The sequence below is a fragment of the Cricetulus griseus genome (assembly GCF_003668045.3).
Source record: "Cricetulus griseus strain 17A/GY chromosome 1 unlocalized genomic scaffold, alternate assembly CriGri-PICRH-1.0 chr1_1, whole genome shotgun sequence".
NCBI classification, from domain to species: domain Eukaryota; kingdom Metazoa; phylum Chordata; class Mammalia; order Rodentia; family Cricetidae; genus Cricetulus; species Cricetulus griseus.
Window position 1 is genome coordinate 13869059 of NW_023276807.1, and position 17871 is coordinate 13886929.

A 17871-nucleotide genomic window follows, 5' to 3' on the forward strand; every position below is an offset into this window, starting at 1 on the left:
TATTGACACATGGATGAATACCGCAAATCCCAACTTCACAGAATGAATGAGGAAATGATCTTTGCTCCCCATGGAGTAAACCTATCACAGGGCAGCACCCTGGCACGGCAGAGTGTGCAGCAGCTACTGTCACCACCACTCTACCTGTATTCCTTCCCCATCATCCATGATTCTAAGTTGGAAAGGAGAGTCTTCGTCTTCAGGATTTCTACATCCAATATGAATACTTTCTAGAGTCCCAATGAAAGCTGGCTTACAAAGAACAACACTTAGGTACTAAAATGCCCGAGGATTAGCTAACAGCCATCAACCATACTGAGGTTTTGCCCCTACCTGTGTTTATTCTTTTCGTTTGCTTGTTTTTGTTTTGTGAGACAGGGTCTCACTATGTAGACTAGACTGATCTCAAACTCACAGAGATCTTCCTGTCTCTGCCTTCAAAGTGCTGGGATTAAAAGCATGTACCACCATGTCTGGCTTAGTGTATTCTTTATTCTGCAGCCACAGTCAGCCTCTGCTGACCTTTCTAGAATTAAGTAATGCCCCCCAAATCTCTACTGCTGAAATCACAGGAATGCATCTGGCTATATACACCATATGCTCCTTCTCTCTAGGTTTGTAAGACTTCTATCTTAGAACGTCCTCTTCCTAGTCTGCCTACTACAGACCCATCAGGTATTACAATAGATGCTTACTAGGTGAAATTGTATGGACTGGGGGCAGGAGAAGACCAAGCGCAAATCAGAAACATTGTGTGTTGTCATTTGAACCCCTGCAAACCTTGCCATTGTAGGAAAGCACCCCTTTCCAGTATAAAGAGACAGACAGACCACTGTGCTTAAGTACCCCACAGGAAACCAGAACCAAGTAGAGACACTAAACTTCACCTTCATCATTGGACTCCTTTAAAAAACAAAACAAAACAAAAGTCCCAAGCATGACAGGACATATCCTGGAAACCCAGCTAACACATCTGGGTTCTTGGGTTTCAGTCACAGTGGATTGCTAAAAGACCCATTTGCTAGGAAATAATGAGTAACAGCAGTATCACTGCCCAGTCCACGGGAATCTGGAAATGAGAAGGGCCTCTGAGCAGAGTCAACACCACCAGACAACCGGGAATCAGGGACATCCTATTTTTACAGATGCCGTCAGCACCATGGCATGCACATAGCACAGCTGATTCCAAAACTCCAACACTCCCTGAAAATTTAGTCACACTGGTTTAACTTGGTTGTGGTATGGGGGACTGAGCTCCAGGCCACAGGCATGCTATGCAAGCATTCTGACAGAGTTCTATCCTAGCCTCAGGTGTACATTTAAAACACTTGTGTATTTAATATTCCACACACACAAAAAAATCACAATCTTATTGTTAATCTTTAAAAATAATTATGTCATTTAAGAAGGTTTATAAAATTGATTAATTAATGTATACAAAAAGCAGAAAAGCCAACATAAGCTATTTGCTGTAGGCAAGGCTATAAATGTGAAGCTCAAGCAATCACAGAATTCAAACTGACAGAAAGCAAAACCATTTGGGGGAATGCGGTCACTTCAGTGGCCGGCAACAAAGTGAAAGGAAAAAAGACATTGTGCCCAGGGTCTAACATCTTGCTTTAGTCTAGGTTACCTAAATTCCAGCTCACAGTTTCTGAGAGTGAAATTTCTCCCTCCTTCACTGACAGCCTCCCTCCCCACAGACCTGCAGAGCTGCCTCTGGGATTGTTTCTCTCATGTCTTAGTGACTCAATGCCTTTGAGGTGAATCCTACCAAGGTTCAAACAAGCAAAGGTAACTTTAAGAATTGGTTTCTCCCAGGAGAATTTCTGTTTGAGTAAGTTGAAGTTTTAAGCTAACCCTGGAATTTGAAGGAGAAAACACACACTGATCTACGATGGCTAAAGAGATGATTGAGAAGATGAGAGATGAGAAGGACAGCAAGCAGCATCCTTACTCTGTTACATAAAACACTGCATGACTGTAGGGCAGCAGGAAATCTCTCAGTAAAACTTGAAAACTTAGAGAGCTCTTTACTTCAGAGGACCATTGGAAGGGCTTCCCGTATCCACGGGAAAAGATGATGGAAGGATGACAGTTATGATGTACTTTAATACAAGAAGCCACACACATTTTAGAGACGTGGACAATTAGACCTGTAAGTTTTCTGACTGAAGATCTGGTATGTGTTCTTTATTCTGCCACATCTGCAGGGATTCTACAATATCCTAAGAGTTTTAGCCAGTGATAAACCATCTCATTCTACTAATACAGGACGTGACCTCCTGGACAGATGGTGATATGGAGATGACAGCTAGTCAGAGGATCACCTCTGCAGAACACAAAGTCCTTAAGCCCCGTTTTCGCTGACTAGTCTTTTGTCATTTTGACACAAGCTAGAGCTATCTGGGGAAAGGACAGCCAATTGAGAAAAGGCTCCTGATTGTCCCATAGGCAAGGTTGTGGGGGCATTTTCTTGACTGATGATTGACATGGGAGAGCTGAGCTCATAATGGGTGGTGCAATCCTTAGGCTGGTCCTCCTATAAGAAAGCAGGATAACCAAGCCAGTAAGCAGTGCTCCTCTGGGGCTTCTGCTTCAATCCCTGCTTCCAGGTTCCTGCCCAGACTTCCCTAAATGATGAACTGTGATGTAGATGTGTAAGTCAAATAAACCCTTTCCTCTCCAAGTTGTTCATTGTCATCAAGTTTTATCACAGCAACAGAAACCCTAAGACAGGGTTAGACAGGAAAATGCCTTCAAACAAAAATTACATTTCTTAGCATGTTGTATTAGAATAAAACATTCTATGTGAGAATTTAGATCGAATTAAGAATGGCAGCCACAGCTGGAGAATGAATTCACCATAGTTCTCCTAACTCAAAAAGTTTGTCACCCAGGTAGGTCCAGAGATAAGACTGGGTCACAGCTGCAGAGCCTAGCAGTGTGCAGAGAGTCCCACCCTTTCTAACCCTGTGACTTCTCTGGGCATCAGTGCCCTTTTATATAAAAGAAGGAAATAATACCATCTACAGAGGTCTCAGGACAGTAGGTGCTCCAGGGTAAACTGAGGTCAGTGTAAAAGAAGGGGTACTACTTAAACTGATTCACACCACTTGCCACTGCAATCGGGCAAAATCAGATTCCACCCTGAATCGTCAACACAAGCACATATTTTCAAATTAAGATGTTGCTTCTAAAGACAACTCTTTCAGAAAGGATTTAACTATTTTGGCAGAAATAAGTGTAATCAACATATTTTTAGTGGTTGCTTCCAAGTTTTAAAAAATGTGTTAGAATGCTCTACAAAATATTTTAAGTGAAAATGTTGCTCGAACATTATGAAATTGTAACAATTACAAACCTCCTACATGAAAGAAAGGGCTAAATCAAAGACAAAAGTGATTTAAATATTGTCAAAAAAATCAGGCTGGGGTCACAGGTCAAAAAGAAAAAACTTGCTAAAAATAAAGTGCTAAAGCTAAATTGGAGACTACTTTAGGCAGGAGACTACTTTGTTCAAACATGAAAAAAAAAATACCCATTTCTTTGGTAGAAGAAAGAGAGAATTTCAGGCTTTTATAGGTCCTCCATGAAGTTTAAAAAATAGAACATTGTAAAGCTGACTGGGGCCCAAATTCTATTACATTTAATTAAATAACTATAGTCAGTCAAAAATCAATAAACACACTTGCATTAAAAAGAGATAAAATGGTTCAGAAAGAAACAAATTACTCAGCTATATAATAGATGATCTTTAGCTTCGTGATGCAGTTAACCTGTCACAGGACAGAAAGAACAGATTCTGAATTTCTAACAGTCCTTAAATCTCACTATGAATTCTGAAGCTGACACATAAAGAAAAGATAGTAAATAAATGCATTTCATTGTGACTGAATGTTACGGTGTTCCCCTCACATTCTGAGATGGCTCCAAGTTGTTTTTAAAGCTTCAAATACAAAAGTTAATGTAATAAAAAGACTCACTCTTACCTGGGAGGTGGTGGCACACGCATTTAGTCCCAGCACTCAGGAAGCAAAGGCAAGCGGATCTCTGGGAGTTCGAGACCAGCCTGGTCTACAGAGCTAGTTCCAGGCAGTCAAGAATACACAGAGAAACCCTGTCTCAAAAAACAAAATAAAACAAAAAAAGGACTCACTCTTCATTTATCTAGAGACTGCTAATATCGCTACAACAGCCACACTTCAGAGTTTTCATTGTTCTTTCAATGATGACTCACTGAGGTCTGTACCACTGACTGGCCAATTCATCAGAAAACAGAAAGGCACATGTAAGTATTTATTTTCATTAGTTAATAAACCTCACTTGTGGAAAGGAAGCTCAACCCCACCACCATCCAGAAGCCTGAGTTTCAAGGACTTGGGCTCATAGCCTGGTCCACATTTGTGGCAAACCTTAGGCTGTAACATGCAGATAAAGGTTGTTCTACTCAACTCAGTGTCTTGTTTTAATCCAACATACACTACATAGTACATGTTAGATGAAGGAAGAAAGGGAGCGAAATCACTGAAAATCAGAAAGTGTACATGTGCACACAAGAATTCATAGACCTATAGAACTGGGAAGGCTTGGGCAGGACAAGGAGGTGTGTATCAGGGAACCAGCACAGCTTGGACAACTCTGGTTCAAAGTGAAGTTCTTACATGTGCTAGTCAAGTAAGTTTAGCAGTCTGTTTAACCCTCCTGAGCCTCACCTAGAACCACTTCACAGGCAGCCCCTGAAAATGAATGCTGTGGGGTAAGTGCCTGGCATATAGTAGACACAAAGAATAACATTATGATTAATAGGGATCTGCTTCAATAGCTTCTGAAAGAATATAAAGTTACAGAAATGATAATGCCTAAATCATACTGTTTTCTTTCTGATGTCTGCCAGAACTTCTGATACACACACACACACACACACACACACACACACACACACACACACACACACACACACACTTTATTTCTGTCCTGATCACTGGAATCTACTGAAGAGTCCAGCTACCCTCATTTATTATATAGGAATCACTGAGAATGACATATAGGCATTCATATTCTCAAAATCTTGCCAGATTCCAATCACCTATGCTTAGGTTAGAGAATCCATAGTCTATAAATAGAGAAATCAGCTGTCTTGTTGGCATCCACTCAACAAGACTGGGATGAAGTGGGATCTCTGAGACTGAAGAGAGAGGAATGTGCTGTGGGAAGAGCGAAGGGGTGAAGGTAGAGGCCACGCCACAGGGTACAGGACACAGGAGTGTGACAGCAGCTACCATGCCACCAGCTTCAGGACACATGATTGCACAGCAGGGAATCCCTTAAAAAGCAGGCACAAAGGCACCCTGTCCACAAGGACTACCTGTGCTTGGCTTCCTGTGTTCATCACTCCCATCCTTCATAGATGATCTTATGAGCATCGGCCCTTGCTCTGATCTCTTCTGATAGTTTTCTTCAGAACTGTGGTCTCACTATGCTGCCCAGGATAAAGTACAGTGGCTACTACAGACATGACATGAGTTGTGATCCGCTCCATTTCTATACTGGGCTGGCTAACTGCTCCTTATGCCAAGCAGTCCACATTCATATTTGGACTTGTTGGACTATTTCCTGGAATTCCTGAGTTCAAGTAGAGCTCCTGTCCCAGCTGAGCAAGTACTTAGGGTTATAGACTGGCAACCATGCCCAGACAGAACTTCTCTAACAATGAGATGTTAAAGACATCATGATGCTGTCTAAACCAGCTAATCATAAAACTGTATTATTATCTTAGAACACATTAAGTTGTAGAACTACCATGAGCTTTCTTTTTTTTTTTTTTTCATTCTGTATGAGAGGCACCTACTTTGACTATTTCATATAATTGCTGGGGTGATCCAAAGCCATAACATGTCCTAAAGCATTTCCCAATTTAGAAACATCATACAAATCTGTTACCCACCCTCCTTTCAAAACACCCCCTTGTCCCAATCTATGTGTGCATGCTTATGAGATATACTCATCAAGCGTGTACGGAAGGGGAGCCCTTAGCCTGGACTACCTCCCAGTGAATTACTGCAAGATGTAAAGAGAAGTGGGCTGGTCATCTGCATGGAGAATGACCAATGTCACAAGACCAAGGGAGCTCAAATCAGGTTAAGATGAGCCCAAAGAATTGTACCATAGTCTCCTTAAAAGCTATCTTTAATGACCTCAAGGTTAACACTGAATGCAACAAGAAAGGATGAATCAAATGAGACAAATACAAAGAATATCTTGAGGCAGACAAACCATGGTTGTGTGCCTAACCAGTTATTTCTGAGGGAGAAAAACACTAAAGAAGGGGCAGGGGCCTGTCACCTACATCTAATTATCCATGAAAATTGAGGAGTCCACTGTGACTCAGAGTTCTACGGACAGTTCTAATCAAACACAGTTAAGCAAACTGAGGCGAGAAACCACCTGTAAAGATGCAGGAAGAATGTCCTCAGACAACCGCCAAGCTGTTGGCTCTCTTTCTGTGTCATAAAACAAGCTACTCAGATAAAAACAGAGCTGCCTCATTCTACTCTGTAGAAGACACTGCAGTTAGTTACACACCTCCATAGCACAATTGCTTAACAAATCTAAGTGGCAGGTTTATGACTTATTTCCACATGTATTTTCCAAGAAAACTTTTAAAAATATATTTGATATAACAGATCACAAAATACTTGGCATGAGGATAATGACAAAAAAAAAAAAAAGGTTTATGTACACTTAAAGAAACAGGTTTGAATGATTCCCAATGATGAAAAACAACAATAAAAACACACAGGTTACTTGAAGCCAAACTACGAGGGAAGTAAATCTAAGACACTAAACAAAGTTGCATTCATAAGCACAGGACAGCTGATTTGCTCTCTTCTGCACTCGTCTTTATGCCAGAGCTACACAGACAACACCATAACTGAATGTTTTCTTTATAAATGAAACCACTGCAAAACATAAACAGAACTTCATGAAGCAGAACACTGGCAAGGTCTGTGGTGTACATAAACAGGAACTCAGCCACCAAGGCCAACAATGACTGTGCACACTAACCCTAGTAAAACTGCTGCCACTGTGCAATGATCTACACCAATGACACAATGACTTGCCTGTGAAGTCAGGCATCATGAATACCACTTGTATTCAGATATTTTTGGGTAAAAGATAAAGTTGGGAAAAGTTTAAAGAAAAAAAAATCAACCCTGCATCAGTAGCAAGAAGACATTTAGGTAATATACTTCCAAGGGAAGTAAATTATACTGATCTAATTACATTTGAAAGACAAGTAATTTGTTCAAAGGTAAACATCAACGTTAGGGAAAAAGCTCAGCTTCCTGGTAGCCTGGGCCACAACCCAGTCCCAATGACATGCTGCCCCAACAATTTCTGATGTCAAATCAGGACGATGGAATTTAGGCAAGTTAATCTGTGCCTCCACCCTCAACACACAGAACAACCAAAAGCAATTATGTGAATGGTTTGTACATGAAAACTGATAGAGAATTGGAATTTGGCCTCTTGGACTATGAACAGAAAGTCAGAATGTGCAGAGAACTGTACTGTGTCCTACAGTATCCTGTCACACTTACTCCTTTTTAAAGAATACTTTATATTTTAATTGACACACAGTAAATGAATGCATTGGGGAACTATAATGTAAATATGTGTATGACTGGCAATGCTCCAATAGGCATATTTGGACAATCCATTATCTTAAATATTTAACATTTTTGTATGTGTTAGAAATACCAAAATCATCTGTGCTATCTACTTCGAGATATTCAACTGTCTTAACTGTTTTCTAATTGAATTTTTACCTACCACAGAGCTAAGTTTCTACAGGCTATTCCAAAAGAAAAATCAGGAGCCAGGAATGAGAGAAATTAAAACTAAGGATTCTGCTAAACCAGGGGCTTTCCCAAGTTATGCAACAATAAATGTTTATGTTAACGAAATTAAAATGAGGATAAGAGAGGTGGCTAACAGAAAAGATAAAGTTACAGTGTTCACATATGAAAACTTTTTTAACTTTCACATAAGCTAACATGAAGATGGCATTTTAGACAGACAAACTACACCACTCCAGTGTGGTGTGAGAAGGGGAAGCATTCGTCACATTTATCTCACTTACCTCACATCCATCATTCTCAGGTGTGTCCTTGGAAACAGAGGACACACTGGCATGGAGGGAATTAGACCTCCTTTTTGGAAACTGAAGATGGTGTGTTTCGTGAGGGTGAATTCTCTCAGTCCTGTGATGTTCTTGGACACTGCCATAACTTTTTGATAGGTTTTCCACAAATGCTCTGTTTCCAAATGATTTCTCTGTGACACACAGAATGGAACTTAGGCTGGCTGCCTTTTGGAAAAGAAAAGCATCATCTTTTCTCTGGAATGTTCTCTGTTTTGAGGTGACATCACCTAAATGTCTCTCCCTCTCTGTGCAATATGGAGTGCTATCTTTTTCTGTAGTTGTCTTGTCCGGGGCACTAACTTGTACTTCTGAGTCACTGCTCTGAGCAGAGGAAACTGTCACTCGGTAGGAGCAATTGTCCACAGCGCTGGGCAGAGGTTTCTGTTCACTGTGGTCTGCTGCAACTGTCTTCCCTGGCTGTACACCACCCTCCGGTGTGGCGCTTGTGGCGGGGTCTTCTGGCACCAGCTCTCTGGATGACACAGCTGGCTGCTCCCCGGCAGACTGACCGCCGCCCTTGTTGCCTTCTCTTTCACTGCTTCGCCCCACAGGAGCTTTATTTCTTCTGAAATATTTTCTTCCGGGAGGGTATTTTTCAGGGCTCAAGGGAGTTTTGGCAGGATCAAAATACTGTTCTTCTTTCTCAGCCCGAACGCAGCCACAGACATTCCCCATTGGATCCCAGGGCACTCACAGATCCACAGACTCACTCATTTCAAAATCCGGGGCGTCCAGGACAGGCTCCACCAAGTCCTGAGTTTCCACTCTGACCCGAAATTCCTAGCAGACTGTGTGACCATCCTCTTCAGCCTGAAGCCATGTTGCTTATGAGAAAACCACTTGCAAGAATTGCCGTGGCACCCTGCCAGCTGGTCTCTGTGTCTTATTAAGCACTGTGACTTATTCCTGGCCACTGGTCCTCAGACAAACATGACTGCTCACGGTCAAACAGACACCAGTGAGCTTCCAAGGCAAACCCCGAGCCTCACTCCAGAGACCACGACCCTCAGATTAACACAGTGCCTCCAGAAATTCGCACACACTATCACCACTTATATTAACTCCTGAAGCTGAGCGAACGGAAAGTAAACACAGCCAGGAGACTTAGTGGTAAAGTGTCCTTCAAGTTCTGTCTCAAAGTGCCTTTCAAACTGAGGTTCGGAAGGCCTTTCCCGTATGACTGTCCCCTGTCTCACTCGTGAAAATCACCAACTAAATTTAGGGCTTACACACAAACAAAATAAAAAGCTTAGGAGTCTCTATGTTAAGACCAACCCAGAAAAAAATGGGGTAAAAAATACGATTCAACTATTGGTTGAAGGGAAGACAGGATATGGAATACCAAAAATACTTTAACCATCTCTAAAGCCAGTCTTTAATACAGCTTGAAATATTTTCAAATAATAAATCTCCAAGTTATCTGTTCATTAGAATTGTCACATGAGCAAATGAATAAATGGGCAGATTTAAAGGTGGAACACTTAGCCAAAGGAAGTGCCTGCACATCTGACACATACATTAGGGCAGTTAAACTTTATGCTCTGCAATTGCACTTGGGTTACATATTAAACAGCTTTAGTAGGGTCACAGTGGAAAATGAAGAAATCAGTATGGAGACTGATACTTTGAGCTGTGCATATTTCTGACACTGCGTCATAGACATGGTGCAAATGAAATCAGTGTGACATGAAAGAGATTGACACACAGGCCAAAGTCATTTGGAGAGTTGATCACTGCCTTTCCCAAGGTAGTCTTCCACCAATCAGAAATGGAACCCACTGTATTGTACTGAGGAGGGATATCCAATCAAATGGTCAAGTTAACACTGACGTTGTAGATGTCTGTCTGTAACATTATCTGTATGTAAGGGTTTCATAATTATTTAAAAAGAAAATTAAACTATCCAGTGACATAGTCTTGGGTTTGTTTATTCTTAAATTTTCAATGTCTTCAATGGTAATGGAACAGCACTTTAATGCAGAACTGCTGCTATTTGTACTGACAGGTTGGAGAAGCAACCCGTGACTGGCACTCCCTCCACCTTCCGCCTGGCCCTGCCAAATTAAGCAACTGTCCATGGTTAGGTCACATGCACTGTTCCTTTCCAGAAATGGCTTAGCTTTTACATCTGCCTGGTAACTGGTACCTTTTCCAGTCTTCTTCTCTAACACCCTGCCAGGCCCAGCACAGACCCTAAACTTTTTTTCATTCACTTTGATTTGTATTTCTATTGCCAATGGATATATCATCCTTGATTGAAGTTAACTTACAAAAAATACTTTTAACAGCACAACACACCCTATCATGATCTAGCATATAGAGCTTTAGGACATGAGACTGTCAGGAATATAATTCCTTACCTTCCAAATGCCAGATTGAAAAACAGATGCAATTTGTGATGCTCAAAAGCAGTATTTTTAAAAACAGACCACTGGTTCTTCTGAAAACTTTGCCTTATTATACAACAAGTAGAGAAAATAAAAGGCTGTGTCGCTCTGGGTGAGGGTGATCAACACGCTCCTCTCTGGGTACGGCCAGAAGGAGTTCGAATCTTTGATCAGCACAGTGCTAAAAGAATCTGGGAATGGCCAGAAGGAGTTCGAATCTTCGAATGGCACAGTACTAAGAAAAGCTTTGTTTCATTACATTTTACCCAAACAACCATATTCAAACCCTCAATCCTCCTGCCTCTAATCCTGGATGCTGAGACACAGGCAGTACCACAATGGCTGGGTTAATTCTTCTAAATTGACCGTTGGCTTTAAAGTCCCTCAAATGTAGAGTCTATACATGCTGCTTCTAATTCCTGCTTACCCACATTCCCATCTGTTATTTTCTAGTTTCTGCTACAAGTGGCTGGGAGTGTTTTCTCCACAATTTCTGGTGGCATTTCAGACTGTTAACTGTCCTTTTCTACTCATTTTTTCTTCCATGGTTTCATCTATTCATTTTCCTATTGCTTCACACATCTCTCTGAAGATTCATTCTTTTCTGTTTCCTCAGCAAGATCTCCTCCTGCCCCTGTCATCATGAGCCCTCCCCATAGGGGACCCAGTCAACACCGCATTTGCATTGATAAATCCCTGTACCTTGACTTCTCCTGTCTGCTCTGTTCAGCAGATTGGCGCACAGGATAACTCACTTACCCTTCAAACACATCCAGAAGGTCAATCGTTTTCCTCCTACTACCAACCCTAGATCTCACAATATGTTTTCTGATGTCTTAAAGAGTTTAACCTGAGCCCCCTTCTCCATTTTCTATACCCTGCGGCCAAGTTTCTTTCTTCGCTTTTCAAAAGGTCACCCCACCTGGCCTATATCCCTCCCCTCTGAAATCACTTCAGTTTCTTGGCTTTTCTCCCTCACTATGACCACCTCATTTCCATCTATTTTACCCGGAATTACAGATTTAAAATTAATTACATTTTATTTATTGGAGAGGGGTACACATGCTAGCATACAACTAGACATCAGAAGACTATTGACTAGAGTCGATTCTCTCCTTCTACTGCATGGGCTCCAGGAATCAAAGTCAAGCCTTGGGGTTTGTCAACAAGATCCTTTACCCATTGTGCCATCTCACTAGCTCATCAGATTTCATTTATTAAAACATTTTTTTTCCCTAGAGCTTAGTCAGAGTGGCCATCACAGGAAAGAGTTTTTAAAAAGCCAAGAAGGGAATTCTGCTCCCCTCCTCTGAAGTCCTTTCAATCGCCCCACAGTGATCTCTAGTGTGATATCCAACTGTAGACACAGCCTGTCGCGTCAGCTATGTGATGGAAGTAGCTGGCTCTCCTGCAGTGAGGGGCCCCAGACTTTCCAACTGCGTCCTTGTAGTTTCAACCCTAATTTTAAAAGTACTGTGTTGTAGAATATTAGTTGAAGACGTGCACATTGGTTTATGGTGTGGAATATTTGCTTAATGATGCAAAGATGTGTTGCATTCTTTTATGTTGCATTTGTTTAACTCTGTAAAGCTGTGTTACTTTTCCTGATAAAGAGCTGAACATCCAATAACAAGGTAGGAGAAAGGACAGGTGGTGCTGGCAAGCAGAGAGAATAAATAGGAGCAGAAATCTGAGAAGAGAAAGAAAAGGAGGAGAGGAGGATGCTAGGGCACAGCCACCCAGAAACACCACCAGCCATGGAGTAAGAGAAAGGAATAGAGAATAGAGAAAGGCACGAGCCCAGAGGCAAAAGGTAGATGGGATCATTAAGCTAAGAAAAGCTGGCTAGAAACAAGTAATAATAAGATTCTGTATTTATTTGGGAGATGGGTAGTAGACCCCCAAAAGAGTAAAGAGTAATAATAATAATAATAAAAACAACAACAACAACCCAACTCTCCATACTGGCTCTAATGCACTGAGGTCTAGGAGATAACACCTGAGTCACTTTACATGAAAAGGTTTTGGGTCACTTCTACTTGATACAGTTCTGGCTTGTGACTCACAGGCAGTCTTGCCTTGGTTTAGTGCTGAGGCCTCTTAGTGCTTTTCAGGGTGGGGTCATCTGGTGATGATGACCCTTGGTGCTCTGGAGTCTTGGCTTGCAGTCAGTTATATACTGGCTTGCCCTGACTTCAGCAACCCTGTTGACCGGACCCCTTCATCAACAGTCCTAAAGGCAGGCTGGTTAACACATGTCACCACTTGCCCGGCCCTATCAGGCCCTGGGGCTTCCATCCTAGGAGGATTCTTCCCCTCTAGACTTTTCCATTTGGCTCAGATCCTGTTCCCAAACGAGGTCCTTTATTTTCCATTATTACTTTAATATATTTTACACCCCCCCAAGATTTGATTGAGAAGCTCACTTCCTTTCTGAAGCCAGTAAGCCAATTTATTTTCTCCCTTTAAGATCCAACTTCACAGTACTCCTGAGGGTCTGACAAAAGATTTTTGAGACTATGAGCAGCTAACAAATTAAAGCAAGTTACAAAGGTGAGTGATGATGACCCTTGGTGCTCTGGAGTCTTGGCTTATAGTCAGTTATTTACTGTAAATAAATTACATAAGGCTGTAAATCCAATTAAATCCAATTACATAAGGCTGTATGTAACACTTTTCTTCTAATCTGGCTTTGTAGAATACTTCTACTGCCATCTGGTGTCTACTAGAGGAAATTTAACTTATTTCCAACATAAGTGAAATTATCTGAAGTGAGGATTTGAGTCATAAAATCTTTACATAGCTAAAACAAATAATGCTGCCCAAAGAATAAAAGAAACATGTCTGCATTTAGGAAAAGAGATCTGTGCCTCAAGATTACAAGAGAGGATCTTTAAAGGCAAATATAGAAGCTCCTGGAGACCAAGACACAAGACGCCAGGCTCACAGTGTTCCAGAAAGAATAACTGGAGTACTGCTAGAAAATTAGCCTGACATCTGCTTTCCATTCAGGGGATATAAGACACCTTCTCGTGAACCACCTGAAAACCAGCCGCAAGACATAGAAACAGCAATGAAGAAAAGCTGGACTTACCTGAAAGTGCAAAATTATTGTCCATATTAACCCCAAAGTCAGCTTAGGATTCCCATCTGTTATGTCATCATTTCTAATATTCACCAACTTCACCTGTTTTAGAGATGAAAAAGACATAAACAAACTGTTCACTATAAACTTGGCACGGGTTCTCTTTACCTGAAAAGAAATGCTAAATCATACAAAGAGTGCAAAGATCACCAAACAGTGTTTACTCCTCCCTTCGGTTCCTCCTTCTGAGACATGGGGAAAACTTTGTGATCTTAAAATCAGGGGATGACTTTTTTTGAAATGAGCTTATTTCACTCTTACCATCAAGCAGAAAACGGTCCAAGCCACAAACAACTTGAGCAGCCTGTCCATCTACTACATGGGTTTTTAAAAAGCTACTTTCTATCATATGTATTTAAATATAGAAGCTAAACAGACATCAAAGAGTAGTGAGAACCGAAGCTTATCAACTTTCAACTCTGACATTCAGGTAGATAAATGCAATGATCTCCAACGTTCGCTTCTTATACAAAGGAATTGAATTCCAAGACATATGTCATTATGTTGAACATTTTGTTTCCTTATTTAGTAGAGAATGGTTCAGCAAGGGAGATACTTTTTCACCCTTCCATCATGTGAGAATACAGGCTGCCCTTGCCAGGGCCAAGTGCTATTGTCTTGTCCTTCAATGTCCAGCCTTCTAGAGTGTAGAAGCACAAGGAATGAATTCTGTCCTATATAAATTATACACTTATTCTATAATAACAGCAGAAAGAAGACCAAGCCAGTAATCTACTTACAACAAATAGAAGATGGTTGCACCACCAGGAAGTACAAACACTACTACCAGCACTGCTTCTGGAAGTAGGGTATAGACTAAGAAAATACTCTAATATATGCAGTGTAAACAGTCAAGTGTTGCAGCACTCTACCAGGAACTGCCGCATTCACAGGCATTCTTGACATCTTGTTACTCAAACGTCTCTAACTATCTAGGCGGAAGCACTCTAATTCCATCAGGGAAAATCAGTGCTTCTTACTCAAGGGGCAAAAAAGCACTCACCATTTTTCCTAGCTTGCACTCGGTACTAACTTCCTTTCCTCAGCAGCAGATGTTTGAAAACATCCTTAAACGTTTGCTTCGGGGACATGCATGATAAGTACCTCGGTGCAGACCCAATAAAGCCTTTACATTCCCTGACACATTCCTGTGTAGATTTACTCAATCACTTATATTGATAGGCTTAGAGTCTGGAAAACATCATACCTGGCGTCTTTTCAAATAGTCCAGTGCAATCTGTACATTCTGCAGTCTGTGAAAGCGCATCCGACCCTTCTCTCTGGGCTAAGGACAGAAAATTGAAGGTGTAAAGATACTACAGTTCATAACACCACTGAACATGTTAATTTAAATGTATTATCTGTTCGTCTCACTTTAGGTAGGTCCATACATTTTTAAGAGGTTTTAAACTCTTCTCTATCGTGTTGGACTGAATTTCAAGTCTGAGGGATTTTTTCTAAATATATTTTAAACATACATTTTATTCCAGAAGCTTTTTTTAAATAAATGGGAAACCACAGACCACAGAGACCTGTGTTCACTAACAGGACAATCCTGGCCAACTGGTGCTTAGCTATAAAAATATCCGTAATTCCCCATTTTACCTTCTTCATATGCACTATCAGCAAAACAGTTTTTCTAATTGGATTTATGGATTTATGAAGATGAGGTAAAATAGCATGCAATTAGTGTTAAAAAATGAAAAGCAAAAACACCAAGGAGAAAGACAAGAGGTTTATTTAGCTGTGACTGAGGAGAGGAAAAAGCAGCTTACACTCCGCAGTACTTTTCCTCTGTAATTATTTCAGCTTTGACACAAAGTTGAACTTGATATCAGGCAGAAAGGACCTGTACTTCTGCATTTCATTGGCTGTGATACAATTATTTTCCCAGTCTCAGAAAAAGTGTCAATCATAGTTATTTTCTTTAATGCCATTTTCTTTAGGAAATGGTACACATTAGCAGAAGGAAAAAAGGAAAAGAGTTGGAAAATGCTTAACAAAAATACAAAGAGTGGGGCTGAAATTTATCACATGAAACAGTCTAAGAGCATCTTCACTTCTGAAATACAAGCTGCTGACATCCAAGGTGCCATGATAAAAGACAGCAGAGCATAAAAGGGAAAAATAATTTTGGTATCAGGGTAGAAATGATGCTGAAAATTCACAAATTGGATAAAATCATGATTTCCAAGGAAATTTGGGGGCTCGGGGCTTGGGATGCAGATGACCTGAGCAGATCGTATGTCTCTGTGAAGTGAAAGTAGGTGGCCATGTCAGCTAAGTGTCAGTTGGATCACCCCATGATTTTATGGGCTACTAGATTTAAAATCTTGCCCCTTCTGCATCCCACAGTCAAGTATGATTTAAGGAAACTGATAAAAGTCTCCCTATGCCCTCCTCTAAAAGTTGTCTTGTGTGAATTACCAATTCCAGAAGGAAATGAATATGCATATAAATTAGTATACTAGTTATCAGGAGTCTAAGTTTATATACAGTATAAAAAAAAGCTAATGTCTAAATAAATCAGTCATTCAGCTCTGAAGATACCTTTAAAGAGAAAATATTTCCTCTGTCCAGTTTCTCAACACACGAGACCGCCCTGCTCTAGGGCTGGGTTTCTGTGTTTCCTGTCCAGGAGCGGAAGCTCGTGAGTTACTAGCCTCTCATGTTAGCGCTGCACACACCTAGGTTAGTGAGTTACGGGGGAACACCTACCCCCTTGTCCTCATCCTCCACATCCTCATGCTGCTCACACTCGCATGCTGCTGTTGCACTCACCAACCGTAAGGTCTTCAAAAAGTCTCGCTCCCTTGGCTAGTGAATATAACAGACAGAAGACAGGACAGCAAGGATACAGACAGACCGGGAATGAAAAGAAGAGCATGAGCGGAACGCAATGAGGGAGAACGGGTAACCGAGAAAGGGAGTAATGGTCACACAGGAGGGAGACGACACCTGGGTTAGCCCCCTTCTCAGAAAGTGAAGTCTACTTCCTTGCTACGTATGAGTCTTTCCGTGTGTGGTTATATTGTACATCTGACTTCTTTTAAAGCAAAAACAAAACAAAATAGAAAACAACCCAAAGGTAACAAAAAAAGAAAAAAAGAAGCACAAAGAAAAATAGTATGTTAATTATGGAACCTATCACAAAAGCAATGACAGCTCTAGGTCCACATTCACATCACGTGAAGATGGGATGCTGCAGCTACTAGCCACACCTCTTTTCTTCTGGTTGAATTCATAGTTTGAAGAATAAATGCTACAAAATTTATGCTGCAAACAACCTGGTCACTTGTGTACAGAAGTATAGGCTCAGCAAAATAAATTAGGAAGTCTCTAACTTACCAAGGTGTCTCCAGAAAGGACCTCCAGAAGGGAGATCAAATTGTGCCCATCCCTCAAGTCTTCGTAGAGATCAGTCACATGTTTCCGAACCTACACAGAATAAACAACACTCTTTAGTCCTGGAACTCAGACCCAACCTTACCTCTCCTAACCAAGGCAGGGTGGTTAACATGCTTCACGTGGTAGTCACCTACGCACCAATTTTTCGTTTTTAATTCTCTCATTGCTTGAAAACTTAATTTAAATTTAAAACCTAAAAAAAAAACCTGATTTTCAAAGTAACAATTCAAAAAGATGACCAGAACTATTAACTAATATTTAATATTTCAGACTAAATGTTATCAAAGTACTATATGCACTTACAATTTCAAATGTAAGTAATATCCTGATTTTATTCATGATCCCTGACATACCAGTGCCGCCTTAAGAAAGAGTTGTGTTTTTTTTTGTTTTTGCTTTGTTTTTTGTTTGTTTCGATTTTTTTTGTTTTTGGGTTTTTGTTGTTGTTGCTTTGTGTTTTGTTCTGTTTTTTTGAGACAGGGTTTCTCTGTAGGTTTGGAACTTGTCCTGGCACTTGCACTGTAGACCAGGATGGCCTCAGACTCACAGAGATTCACCTGCCTCTGCCTCCCAAGTGTTGGGATTATAGGCGTGTGCCACTACTGCCCAGCTAAGAGTTGTGTTTTTACCTAACATTGATCTTCATACTATCACAGTGATTTTCAACCTTCCTAATGCTGTGGCCCTTTAATAACGTTCCCCATGCTGTGGTGACCCCCAGC

The 17871-nt window shown here is 40.9% G+C and overlaps 1 protein-coding gene across 16 annotated transcripts in view; it reads right to left on the reverse strand.

Annotated features, from left to right (window-relative positions):
* Dst (dystonin) overlaps positions 1 to 17871 on the reverse strand; it is a 389777-nt gene that overhangs the window by 187143 nt on the left and 184763 nt on the right. For 15 of the 16 annotated variants that reach the window (XM_027386908.2, XM_027386906.2, XM_027386911.2 and 12 more), the window contains 3 exons: positions 17090 to 17179; positions 14949 to 15026; positions 13691 to 13783 (listed from right to left, as the gene is read on the reverse strand). In XM_027386908.2, coding sequence (XP_027242709.1) covers positions 13691 to 13783; positions 14949 to 15026; positions 17090 to 17179 — 261 coding nt within the window. Of the gene's footprint in view, positions 1 to 8146; positions 9882 to 13690; positions 13784 to 14948; positions 15027 to 17089; positions 17180 to 17871 lie in introns of those variants that run through there. The other variant, XM_027386913.2, reaches the window with a different exon arrangement.